The 24609-nt window shown below is 34.2% G+C and overlaps 5 protein-coding genes across 5 annotated transcripts; 3 read left to right on the forward strand and 2 right to left on the reverse strand.

Annotated features, from left to right (window-relative positions):
- The first annotated feature begins 1349 nt into the window (after positions 1-1349).
- On the forward strand, positions 1350-4260 carry LOC104721850 (uncharacterized). The gene is made up of 13 exons (XM_010439918.2): positions 1350-1616; positions 2014-2135; positions 2236-2298; positions 2383-2478; positions 2555-2608; positions 2691-2753; positions 2832-2894; positions 2979-3143; positions 3217-3372; positions 3457-3525; positions 3615-3676; positions 3780-3898; positions 3987-4260. Exons 1-12 carry the CDS (start codon positions 1478-1480, stop codon positions 3862-3864), a joined length of 1137 nt encoding a protein of 378 aa, XP_010438220.1. The 5' UTR covers positions 1350-1477; the 3' UTR covers positions 3865-3898; positions 3987-4260.
- Positions 4261-6941: 2681 nt separating this feature from the next.
- LOC104721852 (auxin response factor 16) lies at positions 6942-10247 on the forward strand. Its single transcript, XM_010439919.3, has 4 exons — positions 6942-7241; positions 7869-8978; positions 9061-9926; positions 10012-10247. Exons 2-4 carry the CDS (start codon positions 7890-7892, stop codon positions 10079-10081), a joined length of 2025 nt encoding a protein of 674 aa, XP_010438221.2. The 5' UTR covers positions 6942-7241; positions 7869-7889; the 3' UTR covers positions 10082-10247.
- Positions 10248-16782: 6535 nt separating this feature from the next.
- Positions 16783-18087, forward strand: LOC104727667 (defensin-like protein 183). Its single transcript, XM_010446753.2, has 3 exons — positions 16783-16897; positions 17386-17442; positions 17689-18087. Exons 1-3 carry the CDS (start codon positions 16783-16785, stop codon positions 18024-18026), a joined length of 510 nt encoding a protein of 169 aa, XP_010445055.2. The 3' UTR covers positions 18027-18087.
- A 1120-nt stretch (positions 18088-19207) lies between these two features.
- LOC104727668 (uncharacterized) lies at positions 19208-20869 on the reverse strand. Its single transcript, XM_087472284.1, has 2 exons — positions 19897-20869; positions 19208-19782 (listed from the first exon to the last, which is right to left on the reverse strand). The coding sequence occupies exons 1-2, from the start codon at positions 20867-20869 to the stop codon at positions 19208-19210; spliced, it is 1548 nt and encodes a 515-aa protein (XP_087328410.1).
- Positions 20870-21069: 200 nt separating this feature from the next.
- Positions 21070-24473, reverse strand: LOC104727669 (uncharacterized). Its single transcript, XM_087472285.1, has 9 exons — positions 24416-24473; positions 24092-24331; positions 23925-24007; positions 23569-23792; positions 22993-23467; positions 22484-22814; positions 22164-22388; positions 21793-21874; positions 21070-21715 (listed from the first exon to the last, which is right to left on the reverse strand). Exons 1-9 carry the CDS (start codon positions 24471-24473, stop codon positions 21070-21072), a joined length of 2364 nt encoding a protein of 787 aa, XP_087328411.1.
- Positions 24474-24609: the final 136 nt, after the last annotated feature.

Raw genomic sequence — 24609 nt, forward strand, 5'->3', positions numbered from 1 at the left:
TAGATTTTGGATACTCTATTACTGTCTAAGGACCCCTTCTGTCCATAATGCTTGTAATTGGGATAAAGAATAAAAAGCTTTGTTTCCATTATTATTATATATCACTATATTTAATTCGTTTGATTTCCTCATATGTAGTAATTACAATTGCGTTGTTATTTTATTGATTTTGTGTAGAATAATAGATTAGTAGTAGTATTATTTTTGTCATGTAACATTATGTCATATTGATGGTTTAAAAAAAAAAATCAAATGTCGTGTGTAAATTATTGTGGTTTTTGTTAATAAGTAATGAAAAATGGGGTTGTTGAAGCTGTATAATGGACAGTAGAAATAATTGAATTTACCTGATAGACTATGGAGCTTATTGGGTGATAGAATTTAGTAAGGAGGTTGTAGGGATTTTAGCTTTCTTTTAAAGTTAATCACATTTACTTTTTTAAAGCTTTAAAATAATATAATGTGATAAGATAAATGATGATATAACCATATATCATAAGAAAAATATGGTAACAATAACGATAGTATTGGTGGTAAATAAACAATTTTTTAAAGCTAGAAATCTTACAGTAATAAACATAAAAAGGTAAAATTTTAAATTACTTTACACTTTCCAAATTGAATACATGCTTAGCGCTTTTTTTACCGCACCTAGTGACTAGTGATTGGTTAATGGTATTGAAAAAGTTTATTTTTTCTAAAACAAATGGAGAAGCTTAAACAATTATATATTTTTAAAATAAATATTTTAATAAAATTGAGAAAGATTCATTTCCTAAATGAGGGGGTTCATGAATCATGATGACACCAATGACCAATGCAAATGGAAACAAAATAATATTGGTAGCTTTTTTTCAAAAAAAAAAAAAAAAAGAGGAAACAAATAAGATTTCTTTCTTATTGTATTTTAAATGCTCTATTTACAGTTTGTAAATTACACAATTAATTTTCAATAGAGAGCCACGTTGGTAAAAGTTTTGGGTGAAATTTATGCAACACTCTTATCTCAATATTGCATATTAAAATACTGTCAATATTTTTATTTAATATTAAAAAAAGCAATATTGCATAATAAAATATATTGTCAATATTTATACTTACAGCAAATTAGCTAGTTTAAGAAAAAGTCAAGAAAATAAAAAAGGAAATTAAACTTTTTATACATTTTAAAATATACTTTTACATTTAAGTTGATATCCTTCCGTTTTAGTTGCATATTATATAGAACTTTAAGAGTCAGATTAAGGGCTAATTACGACTTTTCAGATACGGCCTAAAAAACAGGCGTTTTGCACAAGTTATTTTTGGGCAGTTTTTATAATTTATCAAAAGTAAATGGTCTCAAAAGTAATTATGCAAAAGATAATGAGACCCCTTTATTTGACTTGGGACGCTTTAGTCCTCTGTCTCTGTCTCTCTCGCGACTCGCGCTTGCTCTCTGACTGTGCCAAGTCCTCCTCTGTTGCAGTCTCCGATAATGGCGGGTTTTAAGCTGCTTTTGTTTCTTTCTCTTGTAACCCTCGAGATCGCTTGTTTCTCTTCTTCATTCACTGTAAATGCTGAAGCTTCTTCTTCATCTGGTTGTGATGAACTCAAATCCACCGTCTCTTCTCTTCGTAAGTCTCATTTCACTTTTACCCTTTTTCTCGATTTTGGTGACGATTTATGCAAATTTTATAGCTTTTAGTGTGTCTATGTAAAGGTTTAGTCTTTTGTTTTGTTTCTGAAGAACTGTAGGGAAATGTGAAAAAGAGGTTTCTTTTTGATTTGTTGCATTTCTTAGGAAAATTCTGGAGATTTTGAGTAACGTTTCATTGGATTTTTCATATGAGGTTTATGTTAGAGTGACGTTTCACATTTCCAGCTTCAGTTCTGTTTCTCTGGAGATTAACTTGTAACGTTTGTTTTCATTCCAAAGTTAATGGCTTTTTTACAAATTCTTCAGCTGCATTTTGAATCTGGTTGCTAAATGTTGAGATGCTTTTTGTGTGTTTCCTTGTGTGTTGGTTAAAGAGTCAATCATAACTGAGAAAAACCAAAAATTGGTTAGCAAGGACGAGAAGATCCGAGGTCTGGAGTTATACATCCGGGAGAAATCTTACTTGTTTGAGAGTGAGACTGATTTTTCTTCTCAAGTGAGATTTTCATTCTTCTTCTGAGTTTGATTCATTTGGCCTATAACAAGATGTGGAGGAAAGTTATTTACTTTTGTTGGTTGTAATATGTTTTGTTTAGTCTGAGGATGCGGTGAAGCATGCGAGTAAAGCAGAAGAAAAGGTTTATGAGCTTCAGAAGCAGGTTGGTTTTGTAACTTGAGTTTTGTGTGTTTCCTTTTGTTCATTACTTTTATTCAATCCTTTTATAAAACTTGTGCTTTGTCAGGTATATGCACTAAAACGGGAAGTGGAAATGCAACGCAAGAGAAGGCTGGAAGTGGAAGCTGAGAAAGTTTCACAACCTAGATCAAAGCTTGAAAATGTAAGAGATATGGTGACTCTAGGATTTGATCTACATATTACAAGAGCTTAATCTTCCTTTTGTTTCCTGTGGTCAGATGGATGGCAAGTGGTTCTTGTCTAGGCTTGGTCTCAATCCGAATATAACTCAGGTTAATCTAAAAGAAGCGCATAACATCGCACAATCTTAGTTTGCTTAACTCTTCTAAAAAGGCCTCTGTTACATGGTTGCAGGCATATCTATTGACCCTATGGCATCAACATCTTAGCCCAACTCTTCACATCACTCTTCAAAAGGTTTGTGTTCAACTCAAAATTAACCTTTGAAAGTCTTTTAAACTTCCCTGTATAGACAAGTCCTTTTTGTTTCTTCAGGTGTCGCAGATAATTGACCAAGTCCAAAAATGGTCAGAGTCTCACATTGAAACCCTCAATTCAGTGAGTATAGTTCTCATTGCACGCTTATATTCTTCTCATTTACTTGATACTGGCATCTTAGAATTCTTCCCCTTGATTTTTCAGAAATGGATCCCAAGCATCAAAGATGCATGTGTGACATTTACTATATATCTCGAACCAAAAGTTCAGTATTTAACCGATAAGTCCATCGAGGTGTTATGTACTTCTAAGCAGGCTTTGACACCACATCTCATCCAAGGATTTGACGCGTCATACTACTATCTTGAGGTTAATATATCTCCATATACTTTTATTCGATTAGTCATAAAACGTTCTGAGCATTGTGTCTTGTTTATCTTAGGTAATCAGAACACATACACACCCATACACTACCAGGATTATGACCATAACGAAACCACACTTGGAGAGAGTACAACTTGCCTTAGAGCCATATACAGAAAACGTAAGACATGGCTTTAAGAAGTTGGTTAACTCGACAAAAATCTACCATCGACAGGTATATTCGTCATACTGCGTTATAGTTTTGTTGAATATAAAACTAAAGTAACAGTTTGATAAGCTTCTCTCTGTTGAAACCAAGGCTCAAGAAATGCTGAAGAACAATGAGGTCACGAAACCGGTTGCTACCATGGACTTAGCTTGGGTTGGGGTATGTATTTCCAACAATTTTCGGTCATTCAATCAATCTATAGAGTCTACAAATCATAACTAAGTCGCTTGTTATTTTGATTGCAACAGGCCACAGCTTTAATTGGCTTCCCTCTTATATTCATTATCAAATTGCTTTCTGCAGTCTCCAAGTAAGCTTTGAACATCTTTCAACAATAGTCTTTAACTTCAATCAGTCTGTTGCAAGAGAAAGTAACTGTACGAAACTGAATATTTTGTATGCGGGTCAAACAGTCCCAAGGGAAAGAAGAGATACAGCCATAGAAAAGAACCAGTCGTCGGATACCGCAGAGCCAAACGCCGTCATCCTCACCAATGAAACAATAGAAGTATAACTTTAGGAGATCAAAAAGGTTTCTAGTGGCTTTACTTTTAGATATGCATCATTGGTTTTGGTTCCTGTTAAGACGGTTACTCAAGTGAAGGAAATCTCTTTTGCAGGTGGTTTGTATATACACCTTTCTGGTTTCTCAGACTCGTAACAGTTTATTAGTTTAGGCTGAAGAAATTGAGCAGAGCTGTTCTACACAAAACTATGTCTCTTCTTCACTCTCTGTAGTTAGAAGAAATCTTGGAACAAATATTTTCAGTTTTCGTAGTTTAATTTTTGGTTTGGCATGTTAATGTAGCCAGGCCCAGCCCAACTAGATTGGTACGAGTCGGAACTGAAAAAAGCCTTTTAGTATTTTTTTTTAGAGTAAAAATATATTTCTCATCTCTTTTATATACTAAAAATTTATAACGTAAATAAAAAACCATATTTAAAATTAAAAAAAAAAAAAAAATGTGTGAAGACAAAAAGAAAGAAAAGGACAAGAGAGAGTCAATGTCTATAACGACTGTTTGTGTCTGATCCCAATTTCATGTCTTTATATGTCTCCTCCTTAAAAGGTCGCTTTACATTTACGCTCTTTCTTATTTTTAGCTTTCATTTCTCTTTTTAGCTTTTTTATTTATCATCTATTTTTATTTGATATGAACTCTTATTAATTTGGGGAAAAAGATTTGGCATAGTTTATGTTTTCTAATCTCTTGTTCAAAACTTTATATAAAAAAAAAACCCTAATCTTTGAGTGGAAATAAATAACCTCTGTAGTAGATTGAGCCCACAAGCCCAAGTTTTCCTAAAGTTAACGTAGTAAGTTTAGAAGTCCAAAACTCAATTACATTACCCACGAGGGAGTCACATAGATAACAATTACATTACTAAGATAACAATTAAGGTGTAACGGTGGAAAGGGACTAAGGAGAGTATTACATTTACATGCAAATATGATACCCAAATCGGAAGGAATAAGAGGACAATCAGATCAGATCAGATCCGGTGGTTTAGATTCAAGTGCCAAATCTGCCCTTGTGACATGCAAATATTACTGGATTCACATAAATGGAGACACACGTATTAACTATTGACAAGGAGAGTCTGTGGTGTTGACAAAACAACATACTTATACAACACAGACAGACACACTTCAAACTTAACCATGGTTAGTCGCACGTGCTATGTCCTCCGGTCAAATATGTACTCTTTACATTATCAAGAATTATTACGATTATCTTCTTATCATCATTCCCATTCATATAACCTATAATTCTTCTAGAAATTAGTTTGGTAACAAATACTAACAGTAAAAAGCTTCACTACACCGTCTTCTTCACCAGCCTTCTAAGTTCTCACATAGAAAAATCACTAAATCAGTATTACTTGAAGATATGTATATATATGATCGATTCGGTATACAAACATTGCAAGAAGAAAAGCTGACAAAGAAACGTTGATAGAAAAGTGTAACCAAATCACTGTTAAAATATGTTTCGGCGTTGAATTCGCATGAATTTATTACGATACTTCATAACTGCGACAACAACTACATATATAACTGGTTTATATTCGTGAATATAATTGGATATTGAATTTTTGATTTACGTATGGCCTAGATCAAACTCTTCGTATTAAAGGGAAAGCTAACTATACATGACACATGCGGAAATTTATTGAGCCTTCCTATGATCGTAGTATTGACATACATACATGTACACACATGTATATATCGAGTATCTATATTTATTGGATATATGGAGTACAATTATAACATCATTGGATGATTTTTCTTTTCGTTAATTTATATAAAGTGCACTTAGTTGATTCTTTGCAAGTCCAATATAAAATATTAAAGTTCGATATTTTACCATATGTGCTAATTGCTAAAGACAAAATGTCACATAAGAGTACTTTTGTCCGACCACATAAACAAAATATTAGTTGGTGAATTATCTCATTTAACATATTAACTCTCTATAATCCCCTATGGTTTAAGATCTGATAAATTTGTCATTCTCTTATGTGTAAACGATGAGAAGATGGAGAACGGAATGTTGAAGAAGAAGGAAAATGAAAGCAAACAATATAAACTAATTAATAATATTATGTGCAATCTAAAACCATAGGTTATACAAATATTTTCGTCCAACTTATACAATGTTTGTTTTTAAGATATTATTCAGGTTAAAACATATTTCTTCTGTATTATAAATAATAATTTTCTAGTAGTTTTTTTGTACACTTTTATTCAATAATGTTAAAAATTGTAAATTTCAAGAATTATTAAATAAAAATTTAAAATTTTGATGAAATACTATTGATTAATAATTATAAAATATGTTATTATAGATAAATAATACATTTATTGCTAAACATTAAATATTTTTTTAATTCACGCTAAAAATCTTAAAACATTATTTATTATGATACCAAGAGAGTATTAGATGGCCAATTTTCTCTATCATTTTTAGATTAATGTGCCAATTGACTTGGGTAATCAATGATTTATATGAAGACAGTAGTATTAATTAATAAAAAATGGTAAGCAACAGCAAATTGCTTACATTGGTTATCAACAAAAATATCGTGTTTGGTAAACAATAAGTTAAAAGAAAATGAAAAAAAATGCAAATGATATTGGGATTACCACAAACTGTCAAAAAATTTAGTTTAATGAAAGAAACAATTAATGGCTGAGTCAAAAAAAAGATTAACGAGCTTTTCTCTTTTAACAGTGAATACTTAATTAATTAGATGCTTCTAATCAGATTTCTAGGAGATATGTCGGAAGCACCGACGACACGTGCGGATCCGTCACGTGCCCGATGCAAAACTCTTTAACTCGTATGTCGATTTTTCCTTTTTTTTTTAAATATAAAAATAAATAAAACATTACAGTATTTAATATTATAGTATTATTTTTTTTCACAGTCCGTATTGTCGATTTTTATGCCCGGAATCAAGGGTTTGACTTACCAAATTGTTACCTTTTTTTGGGCTTCAATTTTTTAAAAAATAAACTTGGCTAGAGAAGAAGAAAAATAATAATAATAAAAAAGACATGTGAAAGAGTTAATGTAAGTTTGAGGAAAAAAAAGATAACTTTTATTTTTTTAGTTTGGCAGAAGGAAGAGAACAAAGCTGTTTCCTTCATATATACGAACCCCTTTTTTCCATTTTTCTTTGTGCAAAAAGTGAAAGAAAAAAAGAAAGAAAGAAAAAAAAAAGAAGGAACTTCCTTATCCGATTCTGAAGCAGAAAAATTAGCTGCGGAATCTTTCTTTCAGATTCTCACCGAAACCAAACCAAAGATTGGTTTTTTCTTCCTATTCTGAATCTTCGCTTAGTTTGTTTCAGATCTGCCACTGTTTCAGGTTTCCCTTTTACTTCCATAATCTTTGTTTTTTTTGTTTCTTTTTTTCCATTAAATTTTGTCTCTTTTAATCTTTCTCTGTTTTGATCAATTTCATCATCTTCGTTTTGTTTCAATCGGTTCCGTGTTAATTTTGATTTGCTGTTCTTAGCTTATACTGTTCTGTTGTTGTTCTTTTATGTTGTTAGTTAAAGAAGACCGATCTGTAATCTTTGTTTTGTCTGCTTCTCACAATATAATCGTTGAGCTTTTATAAATAATTGTTCTTTTTGCTAAATAATAGTTGTATTGAGTTTTATAAATTTTGTGTAATTCATTCTAGCTCACTGATATTTTTGAGTTTTTCTCGGAAGATTTGATATTTGAATTCTTCTTTTCTATCTGAAACGAACCTTTCTGTCGGTTTTTTCTAGAAACTCTTTTTTTTCCCGGGAAAATCTCGTTTGTTAGCTAGAGTTGACTGATACAAACGACTTAAAAGATATAAGTTGCTATAAAAATGCATTTTTGAACTCTATATTGTTTTTCTCTTGTGTTGTTTTTTGTTTAATTACACTTTCTTCTCTGTTGAAAAAAAAACACCAAAAGCTAAATACATACAACTCTTTATTTATTCATGTTTTTGCAGCGAGATAGGGTCACAACAAATATGATAAATGTTATGAATCCAATGAAAAGTGGATCAGAGAAAGGTTTAGATCCTCAACTATGGCATGCATGTGCTGGTGGTATGGTTCGTATGCCTCCTATGAACTCTAAAGTCTTTTACTTCCCTCAAGGTCACGCTGAAAACGCTTACGACTGTGTCGATTTCGGTAACCTCCCCATTCATCCCATGGTTTTGTGTCGTGTTTTGGCTATCAAGTATATGGCTGACCCTGAATCCGACGAGGTTTTCGCCAAACTTAGGCTGATTCCTTTGAAAGAAGATGAGTACGTTGATCATCATGAGTATGCAGATGGCGAAGACAGTAACGGTTTCGAGAGTAATAGTGAGAAAACGCCTTCTTTTGCCAAGACTCTTACTCAGTCTGATGCTAACAACGGTGGTGGTTTCTCCGTTCCTCGTTATTGCGCTGAGACGATCTTCCCTAGGTTGGATTATAACGCCGAGCCACCGGTTCAGACCATTCTTGCCAAAGACGTTCATGGGGATGTTTGGAAGTTTAGGCATATTTATAGAGGGACGCCACGTAGGCATCTCCTCACGACCGGATGGAGTAATTTCGTGAACCAGAAGAAGCTTGTGGCTGGAGATTCGATTGTCTTCATGAGAGCTGAGAATGGAGATCTTTGTGTAGGTATTAGGAGAGCTAAGAGAGGAGGGATCGGTAACGGACCTGAGTACTCAGCGGGTTGGAATCCCATTGGTGGGAGTTGTGGCTACTCTTCTCTTTTAAGGGAAGATGAAAGCAATAGTTTGAGGAGAAGTAACTGTTCTCTTGCGGATAGAAAAGGGAAAGTGACTGCTGAATCCGTTATAGAAGCAGCTACGCTCGCTATTCGTGGAAGACCGTTTGAGGTTGTGTACTATCCTAGGGCTAGCACGTCGGAGTTTTGTGTCAAGGCGTTGGATGCTAGAGCTGCTATGCGGATTCCTTGGTGCTCAGGTATGAGGTTTAAAATGGCTTTTGAGACTGAAGATTCTTCTCGGATTAGCTGGTTTATGGGGACTGTTTCTGCTGTTAACGTCTCTGACCCTATCCGTTGGCCTAACTCTCCTTGGCGGCTTCTACAAGTAAGCTTGTTCTTTGTTTGTAGTCTCTTTCTAGTTAGATGATAAGCGTTAGTTACTCATGGTTGGGTTTTGTGTGTTTTAGGTAGCGTGGGATGAGCCAGATTTACTCCAAAACGTGAAGCGGGTTAACCCGTGGTTAGTGGAATTGGTATCCAACGTTCACCCGATCCCGCTTACCTCGTTTTCACCACCGAGGAAAAAGATGCGGTTACCTCAGCATCCGGATTACAACAATCTGATCAACTCAATCCCAATACCTTCATTCCCAAGCAACCCCCTCATTAGATCAAGCCCGTTAAGCTCTGTTCTGGACAATGTTCCCGTGGGTTTACAGGGAGCCAGGCATAATGCTCATCAGTACTACGGGTTATCATCTTCGGATCTCCACCATTACTACTTGAATAGACAACCTCCTCCTCCTCCTCCTCCATCATCTCTCCCTCTTTCTCCTTCTCTAGGGTTGCGAAACATGGATACCAAAAACGAGAAAGGCTTTTGCTTCTTGACGATGGGAACAACACCATGCAACGATACCGAATCTAAAAAGTCGTCCCACATTGTATTGTTCGGAAAGCTCATACTACCCGAGGAACAGCTATCAGAAAAAGGATCGACGGATACCGCAAACTTAGAGAAAACGCAGATTTCATCAGGCGGATCGAACCAGAACAACGGTATTGCGGGAAGGGACTTGTCTTCGTCAGACGAAGGATCACCTTGCTCCAAGAAAGTTCAAGATGCATCGGGTATGGAAACAGGACATTGTAAAGTGTTTATGGAGTCAGACGATGTAGGTCGAACCTTGGACCTATCGGTTCTTGGTTCGTATGAAGAATTGAGCAGGAAACTCTCTGATATGTTTGGGATACAAAAGTCTGAGATGTTGAGCTCTGTTCTCTATAGGGATGCATCAGGAGCCATCAAATACGCAGGAAACGAGCCTTTCAGGTAACATTTTTACTAAAGAGAAGATTTGTCATATTACTGGATGATGAAGCAAAACAATTAATAAATGTTTTTATAACTCTTGCAGTGAGTTCTTGAAGACAGCTCGGAGATTGACGATTCTAACGGAACAAGGAAGCGAGAGCGTTGTAATATAATTTGGCAGAGGTGTTTTTCGTTGGAGAGCTCGCAAGTTAAAAAAGTCAAAGCTTGAATCTTTAAGCTCTTTTTTTATTTATTTATTTTGGTTCCACTTTTTGGATTCTGTAATTTTCAAAATGCAATTCACAATCTATTTGCAAATAAAATAGATTCTTCTTCTCATGAAAAGCCTCTTTAATCAAATATTGTTTATACTTTGTACATACATATAGGTCTTTTATATATATAATTGAGCTCACCCAATCAATTATTACGCATAACCTTAACAATTTGTAATACATCATGAATAGGCTACACAAAGTCACAATATTGAGCGTTTTCTTGGGTTCATTTAAGTTGTTGAGAGGTATGAAAAGTAATAAAAATCTGGAAGACAATTAGTTAGGGTGATGCGAGGGTCATGTCTCTAGGCACATGCACAACAAACAACGGTCGGATCCTATGTTTGACAAAACACAAAGTCCTCAACACCTAAGTTAAGTTGGATCTCCCACTTTTCATTTATAATAACTCAAAAAATTATATATTATATATTTCTATTTCTTCCAATAATGTATACAAAGCGAAAATTCCATATCAGCTTCAGCCTCCTAACTAAAAGTATTTTGGAAAGTACAATTGTATATTCGCTTCTTGGCCCTCAAAGTCAAATGTTGTTCTAAACTCACTTTTTTCTCTTCTTATTTAATGTAAAAGACACAAAAGTTCTAGCACTTTTTACTTTTTAGTCTTTAAATCCTATATAGCCATACTCACTTTTCCTGCATGCCCTGCTCTAAACTAGTGTACTAGTGTCCTTTAAAAAGGAAGTGTCATTAGAATACAAATTAATCAAGTAAGATTCGATCTAAATTCGGAATTCTCTAGGATTCAAGTTCTAATTATGTGTAAATAATTTTTTTTCAGATTAGTCACCCGTCTACTGTTCGATCTAGTCTAACGCCTTAGCGATCTAAGCATAAAGCATGGATACAAAAATAATTAAGACTGTTAGTTGAGAGTGATGGACAATTGGACATCATGGACTGTGTAAAACAACACACGAAAAGGAGATATTTTAATTGAATCCAGTCACATGTCATGATTAGAGTTAATATAAATGGAACCAAAACTTAATTTTAGTGGCTTAAGAGATAGTATGAACATTGTATATAAAAATAGATATAAACATTAATTGCATATCTGAATAATATCAAAATTTTAGGGGTTTTACATTTAATCAAAAGTGATTGTGACAACTCTCTACGTCCGAAGTTGACTCTTGAACCACACATGTTCACAATTCACAATCCCAACAAGATCATGAGAGAAAACAAACAGCAAAACGAGAGATACATGGGGAAGTTCTTGATTTTGATTAATCATTAAACTAATCAAAGAAGTCAAGTTAATCAACTGGTGATCATAATATCATAAGTTAAATTATTAGGAAAAAATAATGTCGAGAAAAAGCAGATACTTAGGGTTTTGAAACAAACCTTCTTCGTTAACCATGGTTGAGTTAAAGACGATTATCGATAGAGACAAGTGTGACAAAAGTCAAAGAGGAGACAGAGTAGCGAACGTTGTGGCACTTTGAAATACCACTTTTTTTACGTAAACAAAGAAATAATTTTTAAAAAAGAATAGATTATAAAAAAAAAAAAAAAAAAAAAAAAAAAAGAGGACAAGAGAATTAAAAAGAGGCACGAGGTAGACAAAGATTCGTGAGGCAAGGAAATGCCAACTCGAAGGCCTTTCTTTACGTGAAGAAACATCAATGCATGTGTCCTCTTCATTCACAATAAAACTAAATCTGCCTTTGTCTTCTCTTTCACGTTCTTCCTCCACGTGTCCATTCTTACGATTTTTCTTTTTTATACCCTTAACCTAAAATATAAAAATATAATACTAATCTCGAGATTTACAACCACCGCCTGAATAAATTTCATAGAGCTAACATTAAGCAACGATTGAAAAATATTTTGTGTTCTTGAGTAAAAAACATGACATCAGATTCGATCGGTGAGTGATTAGAAAAAACTATTGAGAACAAGTGTGTTGATAGAGTACTCTGGAGATCTTATATATATGGGCCTATTTATAATTTGGAGTTTACTACCTAAATTCAAATTGGGTTTAATACGAATCTGATCGAGTAGAATTAGCCCATCACGACATATTATGTCTAACCCTTACGAGTACGACTAATATCGCTTGTCTTTTAAAATGATATCCAAAAACCAATCAAATTCACAACTTTTGAAGTCGACGTATGCTTTAGCTATACAGTTTGAAGCTAACCCGAGGTCCAATAATAAAATGGACTTCCAACTTTTGGATTATACATGTTGTAATCAAGGGAGTTTGCAAGACGCCAAAATAATTGTAACACGGCAGTTCACAACATCTTTTTAGGCTGGAAACCAATTTTTAAAGGTATTGTGAGTTAAATGAAGATGTATTGGATGGTTGAAGTAGTGTCTGTGTGATTCAAGATGTGATACATGATTGTTGTTGTTTTATGTGTGTGAGAAGTTTCTAAAAGGTTTGAGAAGGCAATATTGAAGAATGGTTTGAGGATGAATCGAAGAGGAAAACTACTATTTATTGGGTTGATTAAATTGGAGTTTTTACAAAGCAAAGGAAAATAGCAAAAAGGAAAAAGTCTTTTTCTTATGGAATTTGGAAATCTTCTCCTATGGTGATTAGGAAGTCTTTGATGGGTATATAAGGAGGTGTTGGGCACGTCCTAGAGAGGTAAGAGAGCTGAAGCATAAAGGTTAGAACCCTAGAGAGCTTTCTGTTGGTGTGTGGCTTAGTTTCGCGGTTTGGTGCTTGTGTTGTTCAAGCTTCTTTGTTCGTCGGTGTGACGTGTGTGTGAAGGTTGCTCAAGAGAGTTGAAGATTGAAGTCTAGGCTCAGGGGGAGTTTAGCCCAAGGTTAGGTTATCTTGGTTTGAATCTAGGCTCGGTGTGAGTTTAGTTAAGGGTAGAGATTTATGCTTAAGATTTCATGTTATAGAACGGAGCGGTGAATCAAGAGGGTTGTGCTTGATTTACGCGTTTGCGAATAGGTTGTATTTGCTTTCTTGTTCTAGTGGAATCGAAATCTGGACGTGGTCCCGGGAAGTAGGAAAAACCGAACCTCGTTAACAAAGTTCTTGTGTTCTTTACTTTCTGCACTTTATTATTGCCTCATCCGCATTTACAAGTGGTATCAGAGCGGGTTCTCGATAGAGATTCAGTCTAGTTTTGGGTAGATCAAGGGTGAGGGTAGTCCAGGAAGTAAGGCAGAGATTTGAATCAGTTGTGATGAATTCATACAGAGAAGACACGTCTATGTCAAGACCACCGTTGTTTGATTCAACGAATTACGGATATTAGAAGGTTCATATGCAAGCGTTTATTAGTAACCTTGATGAAGATTGTTGGAATTCGATTGAGCTTGGTTGGGAGCCCCCTAAATTCGTGGATGATAAAGGAGTTGAGTGTCTTAAGCCAAGAGATAAGTGGACTACTGCAGAGAAAAAGCTATCAAGTTGTAATTCTATAGCCAAGACTGCGATTTACAATGCTATTGATTCAAGCCACTTCAAGTTGATTTCTCAATGTGTATTAGCTCAAAAAGCGTGGAAGTCATTGGAGAATATGTTTGAGGGTACTTCAAGTGTTAAGAGAACAAAACTGGATATGTTGGCATCACAATTTGAGAATCTAAGGATGGAAGAAAAAAAAATTGTGGCTGAGTTCAGTGCTAAGTTATGTGATATATCTAATGAAGCTTTTGCTCTTGGAAAGCAGTACCAAGACAAAAAGCTTGTGAAGAAGCTGAAGGGATTGTTGCCTGCAAAATTTGAGTCAAAAATTTCTGCAGTTAAAGAAGCTCATAATTTAGATGAGATGGCTTTTGATGAGTTTGTTGTGATTCTTAAAGCTTTCGAATTAAGCAAAGCATATGAAGCTGAAGGAGTTAAGAAGAAAGATGATGAAATTAAGGAAGCATTAAAGAAGAAAGTTGACATTGGAGTAGCTCTTAAGGTATCATCTTGTGAATATTCAATGGCTATGTTATCAAGACAATTTGCTAAATTTCTGAAACGTAAGGGCGAAAAGAAGAAAAGTAGAATGGGTGAAGAGATGAAGACTTCATCAAAGAATTTTCAATGTTTTGAATGAAAAGGATATGGTCATGTACGGTCTGATTGTGCCAATCTACAAAAGCATAAGAAGAAGACTATGAAGGTTGTTACTAGTGATTCTGAAATTGATTCTGATGAAGAAGAAGAACTGAAGAATTTTGTGGCGTTTACAACTTTTGGAAATAGTTCTGAATCAGTGTCTGCATCAGTGTCTGCAACTACTTCTGAATCTTCAGCAAAACCTGCAACTACATCTCAAGATGAATCTGATAGTGATAGTGATGCAGAGGATATAAGTTATGAGGAACTTGGAAAGAGTTATGAGAAGTTGTATGCACATTGGCTTAAGGTAGTTGATGATAATTCAGTTTTGGTTAAGGAGAAGCTCGAGTTAGAGGCTAAAGTCGTTGAAGCAGAGAAACATGCAACAGAAAAAGAGGAAGAAGCATTACAAGCTAAAGTGCGACTTGAAGAAACTCAAAAGAATTTGAGGATGCTTAATAATGGTACAGAGAAGTTGGATCATATTCTGAATATTGGCAAGACAGAGAAGTGTGGCCTTGGATATGAAGGAAAGTTTCAAAATCGGATCCGGTGTTTGTTTCAAGTGAAAAGATCACGTCTGCTTCAAAGCGTACTTCATAGACTGTATTTGTGAAAGGATGTGGTACAAAAATCTCCGAATTGCAGAGTGCACCTAGACAAGTATTTCAACCTGTTTACCATCATTGTGGTGTTGTTGGGCATATTAGGCCAAGGTGTTTTAGATTGTTGAGAGAGAGGAGCCGAATGGAGAATGCTTATGATGTAAGGTTTCAAGGTCCTACATGTTATCATTGTGGAGTTCAAGGACATATTAAGAGGAATTGTTTCAGATTCATTCAAGGAGTCAATCATGGAGGTCTAAGGCGCAATAAGATTTGGGTTAGAAAAGATGAGTTCTATGGAGGTGGTGTACTAGGCTATCAACCGCGTATTGCAAAGCGGGGAGAATTTTCCAGTTAGTTTTGACCATGTTGTGACTCATTCAGGGGGAGAATGAAGATGTGTCTGGTGATGTTGTTTAAGTGTTTAAATTGATGAGTTCACAAGCATAGTCAAAAAGGGGAGAATGAAGATGTATTGGATGGCTGAAGTAGTGTCTGTGTGATTCAAGACGTGATATAGGATTGTTGTTGTTTTATGTGCGTGAGAAGTTTCTAAAAGGTTTAAGAAGACAATATTGAAGGACGGTTTGAGGATGAATTGAAGAGGAAAACTACTATTTATTGGGTTGATTAAATTGGAGTTTTACAAGGAAAAGGAAAATAGCAAAAAGGAAAAAGTCTTTTTCTTATGGAATTTGGAAATCTTCTCCTATGCTGATTAGGAAGTCTTTGATGGGTATATAAGGAGGTGTTGGGCACGTCCTAGAGAGGTAAGAGAGCTGAGGCATAAAGGTTAGAACCCTAGAGAGCTTTCTGTTGGTGTGCGGCTTAGTTTCGCGGTTTGGTTCTTGTATTGTTCAAGCTTCTTTGTTCGTCGGTGTGACGTGTGTGTGAAGGTTGCTCAAGAGAGTTAAAGAGTGAAGTCTAGGCTCAGGGGGAGTTTAGCCCAAGTTTAGGTTATCTTGGTTTGACTCTAGGCTCGGTGTGAGTTTAGTTAAGGGTAGAAATTTATGCTTAAGATTTCATGTTATAGAACGGAGCGGTGAATCAAGAGGGTTGTGCTTGATTTACGCGTTTGCGAATTGGTTGTATTTGCTTTCTTGTTCTAGTGGAATCGAAATCTGGACGTGGTCCCGGGGAGTAGGAAAAACCGAACCTCGTTAACAAAGTTCTTGTGTTCTTTACTTTCTTCACTTTATTATTGCCTCATCCGCATTTACATTAAATACTTCTTCTTGTTTTTATATATATAAATTTGGTAACAAAAAAAAATTCGATGTTGTTTTAAGGTTTTACGATGGTTTCATCTTCGAGAGAAATTATCGAGTCTCCAATTTCTGAATACGGACACAAATGTATGCATTGGTGCGTCTAGGAAAAAACAGAACCGATGGGAACGTTTTCGCTATCTTTAACTATCTTGTAACCAATACAATAAAAATTGGATGTGTTTCTCTTCAGTATTGACACCTCAGCATTTTGGAGCTGACACCTCAATTGAAACAGCTAGCCAATTAAATTATAAGAATTAATACAGCTCAACTTTGATATCCAATAATATTCATCTCTCCTTCCATATCACTTTTTTAGTTAATTTACTGTATTTTAAAAAATGGCCCAAGCCCAAGAGGCTAATAGCAAAATTCAATTACATAGGAATCTAATTGTACTCATAATTAAAAGCCAAGTAAATAGTCCAAATCAAGTGAAAAAATGATTGTTGTTCAATTATTCAGCAAACTGAAAAATTATGAGAACACCAATATTCGATCTCTGCTTGTGATTAATTGTGAGAACTACGGTAAAGTTTGTTTTTTCTTTCCCTTTACATTACTTTCCATTTATACTCTAAAATATTTTACTTTAACAGAGACAATAGGAAAAATTGGAATATTGGATGTTCATTTGACATAACAAAGTAATCAGCCAAAATGACGATGTTGCTTTGTATTTTTCGGAGACGCACTTTGAATCCGGTAAGAGATACGGTAAGCTACAAGGCTTTACAGATTGGAATTATCTCTGGCAATAGAAAGATAATGAGAGGTAAGAGTATGAACGCCATGAAAAAGCTACAACGAGGAAATATAGTTAGAGTATATGCTAAAAGTCAACACTATTCAAAAATTATCCTCAAAATAATTAAAATAAAATAATAAAAAAACATTCCCGCGGCGTAACGTGAACACGATTCTAGTTAAATTAAAAGAGGAATTTTTGACCAGATAAAAATGATTCCAAATTTCTAACGATGTATGTCATAACCTCTCTGTTTTGGAACATATTTTTAATTAGGAACCTTTTTATTAAGGCATTACATAAATATTTATTCATACATGGAAAGAGAGAGGAATAAAAAAACAATTGTGAGAAAAGGAATAAAAAAACATGGAAATCCATTCATAGCTTATTAGAAGTTTGACTTCAAAAAAAAAAGTTTGACTTCAAATATTTTAAAACTTAAGTCTACAAGAAACAACATTAATAAGCATTTTATATAGACCCACTCAATGTTTGATTGTCAAAGGAAAAATAAAAACAAGCATTTTCACTCTTGTTTTTCATCATATTCTTTATCATGTTTGCTTCTGGTATTATTTCTGCTTTGTTTTTTAATTAATTAGGAATTATGAAGAATACATGACTGCCTAGCATATTTCTGTAATATCAATAAGAAACCACATTCATTATCCTTCTTGATTTGTGACAAGACATTAATTTTGACAAAACTCTCAAAATAATAGGATCATTTATGTTATAGTTATAAATTTCTCTAATGGTTCCTTTTGCAGGTACTAAATAAATAAATAATAATAATCATGCGTTTAATTTTACAGTTGAAAATAAGATGAACACAAAGACATGCATGGAGAATCTCGGTTATTGCGAGGGTACCTCGCAGCAATGTGATGAGAGATGTAAGGCTAAGCACGGACCAGAGGCTGAAGGTGAATGTGATGTCAAGGATCTAACATGCACATGCTTTTATCCGTGCGGACAAGGCTCATCACCTCTGGAGTTCGAAAAATGTTACGGTGGAGCTGGCGTGTGCGGCGATAAATGTGGTCCTCCGTGTTGCAACCAAAACTGTGCGGAAAAGTATTATGAAGGAAGTGGATTTTGTGACAGCATTGGCCATATTTATTTATGCAAATGCCAATATACTTGCTTTTAATTTTTCTAGAATAGACAAAACCCATCAATTCTGTCATTCTTTTTTCTTGTTTCAACTTGGATGTGGCAAAACTAGTAATAAATAATAATAATTATTAAAATTTCACTTGTGGATGTTCATTGTTTATATATTGTGATGTCTAAAGATCAACTAAATATAAATGTTAAAATGTTATTCGCTAGGTCCGGCGTTTAACGCGAGTGGATGAACTTTTTGAGAAACCTCAAAAATGAACGGCAAGTATTTTTTTTTGGTTGTGCTGGTCAATGTAATCGTTCATGGTACTGTATTACTTATTTTGAACTTAGTAAATAAAATATTTTTGATAGAGGACAAATCAGTATTTTGTGATTCTTTTTCGTTATGAACGGCAAAAACATTATGTTATTCATACGTACGTACGTAGAACATTGGACAGTTTATGATGTTTCCACAAACAAAGCATATAATATACTACTAGGTAGTATAGCACGGGCCAATATGTTTATTATGACTTGAAATTACTAATACAAAGTTTTAGTAAATTTCAGATTAATTTGCAGTTTTCAACAGGTCATCAAATTAGTGTGTATTTCTTTTTGACATTTGATTTTAGTTATCATGATATTGACACTGACATAAACCCTTTTCTATTATTATATAATTAACTCTGGTCTCTATTTTCTCCTCCCGGATATTTCCTCTCCTCCCGGGTATCTAATAACCTTGGTACTGCATTTTCCTGTAGTGTCTGTAGTCTTAAATTTATGTTATTAAAAATTTGTAATTATTTTTTAAAAATTGTAAATTTTAAAGTTTGGACAATTAGATTAAACCAAATTTATAACGAATATAATGAATGTGCCTATTTATCGAAGTTCTCTGATATTATATATAATTTATACATTGTTAAATAATTCCTAAAATATAGTAGTAGAATATGAAAGATAAAAATATGTGAATAAAATTAAATCAACGAAACTAAATATGTCTATAAGCATGGAAAAGGTAATTTGTGGAGTACATAAACAAAATAGGAATTTAGAAATTTATTTGATAGATGAAATTAAATAAGAAAACCTGCAAAACCAAAAAAAAAAAAAATATGATCAAATAATTTAAACGAAGAACAAAACTATTTTATTTAAAAGAATGGAAACAGAGTAAAAACAGAGTCTTACGAAGTTATGCAATTTTGTGGATCAAATATTTTGGAAAACCTCTTTGAAGACGACATTCCTTGTTTTCTTTTCAGGTTTTCCTTTTGGGTCAGTAATGAGAATTTTCAATCCTGATTTACTGCTTACACGGGACATGACTACATATAGCTGACCATGAGAGAAAACCGGTCTGGGCAAGTATAAACCAACATTTGAGAGATACTGACCTTGACTTTTGTTGATAGTCATTGCAAAAGCAATGTTTATCGGAAATTGTTTACGTCTCATTTTGAAAGGCAAACAAGTATCTGATGGTATTAATACCATACTTGGTAAAAGAACAATTTTACCAACTCTCGTACCTGTGATGATTCTTGCTTGTATAACATGATCAGCTATTTGTGTAATCTGTAGTCTTGTTCCATTCATTAGACCTCCATGAGCATCAATATTTCGTAACAACATTATTGGACAACCGATTTTCAAACGAAGAGCATGGTTTGGCACTCCTGAAATCCTAACTGAGTTTAGGAAATCCAGGTTATAAGCAGGATTGTCTTTATTCCTTTTATCTGCAGGATCAATACTATCTGAACTTAAGTAAACACTTTCCTCACCTGTTAAAAAATCAACGATTGAAACAAAACTATGAATAATTGTAATAGACAAAATCCAGAAACGTCATATATTATATAGTAAATAGAGAATATTTTGAGTAAACTCTTACTAACCTTCTAAAATGGAAATCATGTGGTCGTTTATAGTGTTGACATCATCATTTGTAGGAAACAAAATAGCTCTGCTTTGAAAATAACTGGAATCCTTGGGAGTATGTAACGAATTACCATACACTGCATTAATGATCGATTCAATTGGAGAGTTTACTTCTGTGATAAGCAATTCTTCTGGGATGTCAATATCAACAACTCCATCATTTGGCTCATTAAGTCTTCCTTCTCCAACATCAAGAATCCATTTCGAGAACTCTTCAATCTCCCTGGCTTCATTTGGAGTAATCTTTTGCAGCAACCTCATATTTCTTGTTAGCCTTAACACTTTACACTGATTCCAAAGGTAAGATGAGTTTAGCGATGAGTTAACTATTTGTTCTCGACCAGCACCAACAATAACATGAAGTATCTGACGGAAATCACCACAAAAAATAATGACCTTTCCCCCAAAAGGTTTATCTTCTGGATCACGCATTATATCTTTCAAACTTCTATCTAAAGTCTCAAAGCAGTATTTACTCATCATTGGAGCTTCGTCCCAAATTATCAACTTGGCTTCTTGGACTAATTCACCTAAATCAGAAGACCTTGACATTCTGCACATAGAAGTATCATGAACTTCAAGAGGAATGCCAAACCTTGAATGAGCTGTTCTGCCACCTTCTAACAAAAGAGAGGCTATCCCGCTAGATGCAGTATTAAACACTATTTCACCCCTGATCCTGACAGCTGCAGATAAAACTTTCCAAAGGAATGTTTTACCAGTTCCACCAAAACTATATAAGAAAAATACTCCACATTTATCTTTGAAAACAGAGTTTATGATCTCATCATATATCTTCTTCTGCTCTTCAGTAAGCATATTTAACCACTCCAGATGATTCTTTTTAAAATCAGCTTGATTGATGAATCTCCACTCATCAGCTATTAACTGGTTTAAGACAGTAATATTCTCATTCTGTAGTTGGGGCATAGTCTTAAAAGACTTAAGTGAAGAACCATTTCTTTTCAACTGTTTGTTTATCTCTTGTAGACAAAATATTTTCCTTTCTTCATCACTCAATGTAAGCTCTGTAAAATAAGATTTGATTAATTTATATACTACAACTAACATCATTTTTTTTTAAATGTATCTTAAAAAGATAGAAAATGTAATGAACCTGGTCGTTTTAATTATTCTCTTTTACGCCTTAATTTGTCCTCAGATAACATAGTCCAAGTTTCTTCCCACACAATATGAGGAGCACTTAGCACGGCGGAGAGAAGCATCCTGACAAACATTTTACGAACGAACTTTGCAGAAAACATGAAGTGTGCTTCTTTGATACCTTCAATATATTCTTTGTCATCATCTAACAATCCAAGAGCGTAACATGCTTCACGATACGATTTGTGTATAACACCATTCACTGTTTTAATGTGATCAAAACTGGTAGGACCTCTGACTGAATTGAGAAGGATCCTCAAATGGTATGCATCGTCTATCGTCGGAGGAACGTAGTTAATTCTCCCTATAGCAAATGCTCGTGTTTTTCTTCTGAAAAAAACTTTCTCCTTCCCATCCCATATAAACTTGCTTGGTATTTCTTCGTATAATAAGTTTCTAGCTTCTTCATTACGCTTATTAAGTTCAAATAAAGCAAGAAACTGAGATTCATCAAGAGTGTCATGATCCATGACATCCTGTGTAGACTCACCTTCCCGAAAATAAATAGGATGTTTGCCTTCCTGATGGAAAGTGAGTGGGACAACAGCGGTTTGCCTATAATGTATTGGGTAAGCTAAAATCCTCCACATAGCCTCACACACAGATACATATCTTCAAAACAGGGAAAGAAGCTGATTTAGAATGAATTATATAAACAAAATTTGAACGAAGGAATACAATTTATTTACCTGCCATCGAAGTAATCTTGTATTTCGTCTTTTGATGCTGGTGTATTCTCATTTTGAAGATTCATCTGACCTTCTTGAGTTCCTTTTTTTTTTATGAGGTTCAACAATGACACCAACTCGATCATTACCTTTGTGAACATACTTAAATAAGTACTTCACTGAACCTGTTTGGTTGCACCACTCCACATTTATCTGAGCATGATATTTAATCAACAAAAACCGATTGTAAGGGACAACATATCGGTTATCACATTTGAAACCATTCTTCTCGATAAAACGCCCATCATTTCTTCTTCTATAAACCGGGTAACCTTCCTTGTCAATGCTGGTGGTTTTAAAATTCTGTTTTGGGTAAAATTTTGAACAGCTACCTTCTTCCATGCAAGGAGATGAGGGGTAAGCAGCACCACATGGACCATGAATCATACATTCTGTTATTATATTGTAGAGTTCTAGATCTGTTTCTTTGTCTGGAATTTCAGCACAAATCAACTTGTCAATTTCGTCTGCAGTAGGGAACTTACATTTGGGATCCATCCACACTATAATATGAGCATGCGGAAAACCCCTTTTTTGAAACTCTACTGTGTACATAGCTGCACAATAATATAAATGTTATATATTAATATGTAATGTTATAAAAGAAAGTGTAATTGTTTAATTAAAAATGAAAAAGCTAAAGAATTTAAACCTGAAACTGTTTTCCCAAAAATATGTTTTCTTGTGATGTCATCCATTAGATTCTCAAGCTTGATCTTGAATATTTTGCAAATGGTGTCTGGCCTATCTTCAGCCTTTAGCTTTCTCTCATTCACAAATCTTACAATTTCAGGCCACTTAGGATTGCATATGAATGTAATAAAGAGGTTTGGAAACCCAAACTTCTTACATGTAGCCACTGCATCAAGGTAGCTCTGCCTCACGTACCTTGGTCCTCCAGTAAAAGAAGCGGGTAGAATGAAAGAGACTCCTTGATTGTTTAGATTGTCGTCTCCAACTTCTGCTGCTTTCCTCAAATCTTCCTTTTATGTTCTTCGAAGTGTCTTTTGGTTTTTTTTTTAAATACCTTAGCTTATTTGTTTCGATCATCGTATAGGCATCAACAATAAACTGTTGTAGTAAACACTTTGATCTTAGAAGGGTGTGCTTCTAAATTTTCCTTTCTTGAAGCCTATACGCAAACCACTGCCTCATACTTACATCCTTCTGAGTTTTTGTATTTGAATTCTTTTTCTTTGCATGTTTCTTTGATATCCTTCCTCTTGTTATCTTTGTCTTCTTAATACCAAGTATGTAGCCATCTTCTCCTCTTGGAAACAGCAAAGGATACTGTAAGGCTAGATATGCGACATGGCATTCATGAATTCTTAATAATTTTCCTCTTCTTTTCTGAAGGACGATATCTCTTTTATCCATATTCGCATCAATATCTCCTGGAATCAGTGCAGCAACTTCAGAGGCCGTAAAATTGTTGTATTCCCTACCATCAGTTTTGCGACTTGAGATAATCCTCATATGAAAGTTTGATTCTTCTTTCTCCATATCAAACCTATCTCTAGCCATTCTAAAAGCTTTTACATGAGGATTAACTTCGTCCAGCAATTTAATGAAGCTTTCCACAAGGTCTGGCCTGAATTTTTTCTTCCCATCGACTTTGAGTTCACGGCCTTCTTTGCTGCATTTTTATAAAAATATCTCATTAGTAAATTTTGGACCAGTAAATTTTAAGATATATAATAGTCCAAGTGGAAAAAACTAAATCTCTGGTTTTATTACCTCATAACATTCACTCTATTTTGGACTTCATTTTCAGTGTCAACAATATAAAGCTGTTGAAACTTTGCATAATCACCGACCTTTGGTTTTAAAGGACCCATCAAGTGATAGTTTTCACCTTGCAAAGCAAACATGGATGGACCACATCCTTTTTTAACAGAACAATCTACCTCGCCACCCAAAGATGTAAAAGAGAAAACCATGTTGTAAGGTCTACTATTCTCCTGGAAGTGACATGACAAATCATCTTCATTTGTTAGTAGATTTCATAACATTTCTGGAGACTCTTTTAGTATAGGTAGAACAATCTGTCCTTGCATACAACATCCAGTATAGACTGGATTATTAGTTCTTACTGTCCTCTGCAACCTCTCTCCATACCAAAAAATTGCACCACAATAAGGACAACTATATTCAGGATCACCATCATCTGCATATCCTGCAAATATTTAATGTATCATCCATAACTTTCAAAGTTTTCTTGTTTATAAATAAAATTAAAATATAACCAATAAATTTATACCTGCCCATAAATTAACTGTCTTCTTTGTAGTAATAGTTGGGGTTCCAAAAACTTTTTTAAAATTTGACTCAAACATCGTCAGCATATCGTAACGTAGTTTAGCATAATTAGCAGATGATAATTGTGGTGTAATTTGATCAACACCATGTTCATCATCATCAGCATATTCAGATGATGATGAATCATCTTCTCCTTGACTACTACAATAAAACACCTGATCATCATATTCTTCTTCAATATCTGCAAAACATGGGTTGATTATTTTCATGAATAAATGTCTAACAATAGATAATAGACTTTTATTATTGGATGAAGAAATTATACCGCTATCTGAGTCAACCTGCTCATATTCATTGTCTTCATCTTCGTCTAAATTTGTCATTTTTGAAACGCTTGAAACATTTCTTCTAAAACTTTTGTTTTTTGATGCTTGAGTGGACACTCGATCTGTGTATAAATGTCGAGTTAATAAAAATTGCAGAAACTTTCAGATAGTTAAAATAATGGGTTACACATAT

Source organism: Camelina sativa, chromosome 11 (assembly GCF_030686135.1).
Source record: "Camelina sativa cultivar CO46 ecotype springtype chromosome 11, ASM3068613v1".
NCBI lineage: Eukaryota > Viridiplantae > Streptophyta > Magnoliopsida > Brassicales > Brassicaceae > Camelina > Camelina sativa.

Bases quoted from the DNA above. Each gene is read 5' to 3' on its own strand.
- LOC104727668 (XM_087472284.1), bottom strand. From the start codon at position 20,869: ATGCCCCAACTACAGAATGAGAATATTACTGTCTTAAACCAGTTAATA. The intron at 19,783-19,896 runs GTTAGTAAGAGT...ATTTTTTAACAG, and splicing joins CATGATTTCCATTTTAGAAG to GTGAGGAAAGTGTTTACTTA.
- LOC104727669 (XM_087472285.1), bottom strand. From the start codon at position 24,473: ATGACAAATTTAGACGAAGATGAAGACAATGAATATGAGCAGGTTGAC. The intron at 24,332-24,415 runs GTATAATTTCTT...CATGTTTTGCAG, and splicing joins GCAGGTTGACTCAGATAGCG to ATATTGAAGAAGAATATGAT. The intron at 21,875-22,163 runs GTAGCTGTTCAA...TAAAAAAAAAAG, and splicing joins ATCTCCTTGCATGGAAGAAG to GAACTCAAGAAGGTCAGATG.
- LOC104721852 (XM_010439919.3), top strand. From the start codon at position 7,890: ATGATAAATGTTATGAATCCAATGAAAAGTGGATCAGAGAAAGGTTTA. The intron at 8,979-9,060 runs GTAAGCTTGTTC...TGTGTGTTTTAG, and splicing joins CTCCTTGGCGGCTTCTACAA to GTAGCGTGGGATGAGCCAGA. The intron at 9,927-10,011 runs GTAACATTTTTA...TAACTCTTGCAG, and splicing joins GCAGGAAACGAGCCTTTCAG to TGAGTTCTTGAAGACAGCTC.
- LOC104727667 (XM_010446753.2), top strand. From the start codon at position 16,783: ATGACGATGTTGCTTTGTATTTTTCGGAGACGCACTTTGAATCCGGTA. The intron at 16,898-17,385 runs GTAAGAGTATGA...CAAAGGAAAAAT, and splicing joins CAATAGAAAGATAATGAGAG to AAAAACAAGCATTTTCACTC. The intron at 17,443-17,688 runs GTATTATTTCTG...TTAATTTTACAG, and splicing joins CTTTATCATGTTTGCTTCTG to TTGAAAATAAGATGAACACA.
- LOC104721850 (XM_010439918.2), top strand. From the start codon at position 1,478: ATGGCGGGTTTTAAGCTGCTTTTGTTTCTTTCTCTTGTAACCCTCGAG. The intron at 2,479-2,554 runs GTAAGAGATATG...TCCTGTGGTCAG, and splicing joins CTAGATCAAAGCTTGAAAAT to ATGGATGGCAAGTGGTTCTT. The intron at 3,526-3,614 runs GTATGTATTTCC...TGATTGCAACAG, and splicing joins TGGACTTAGCTTGGGTTGGG to GCCACAGCTTTAATTGGCTT.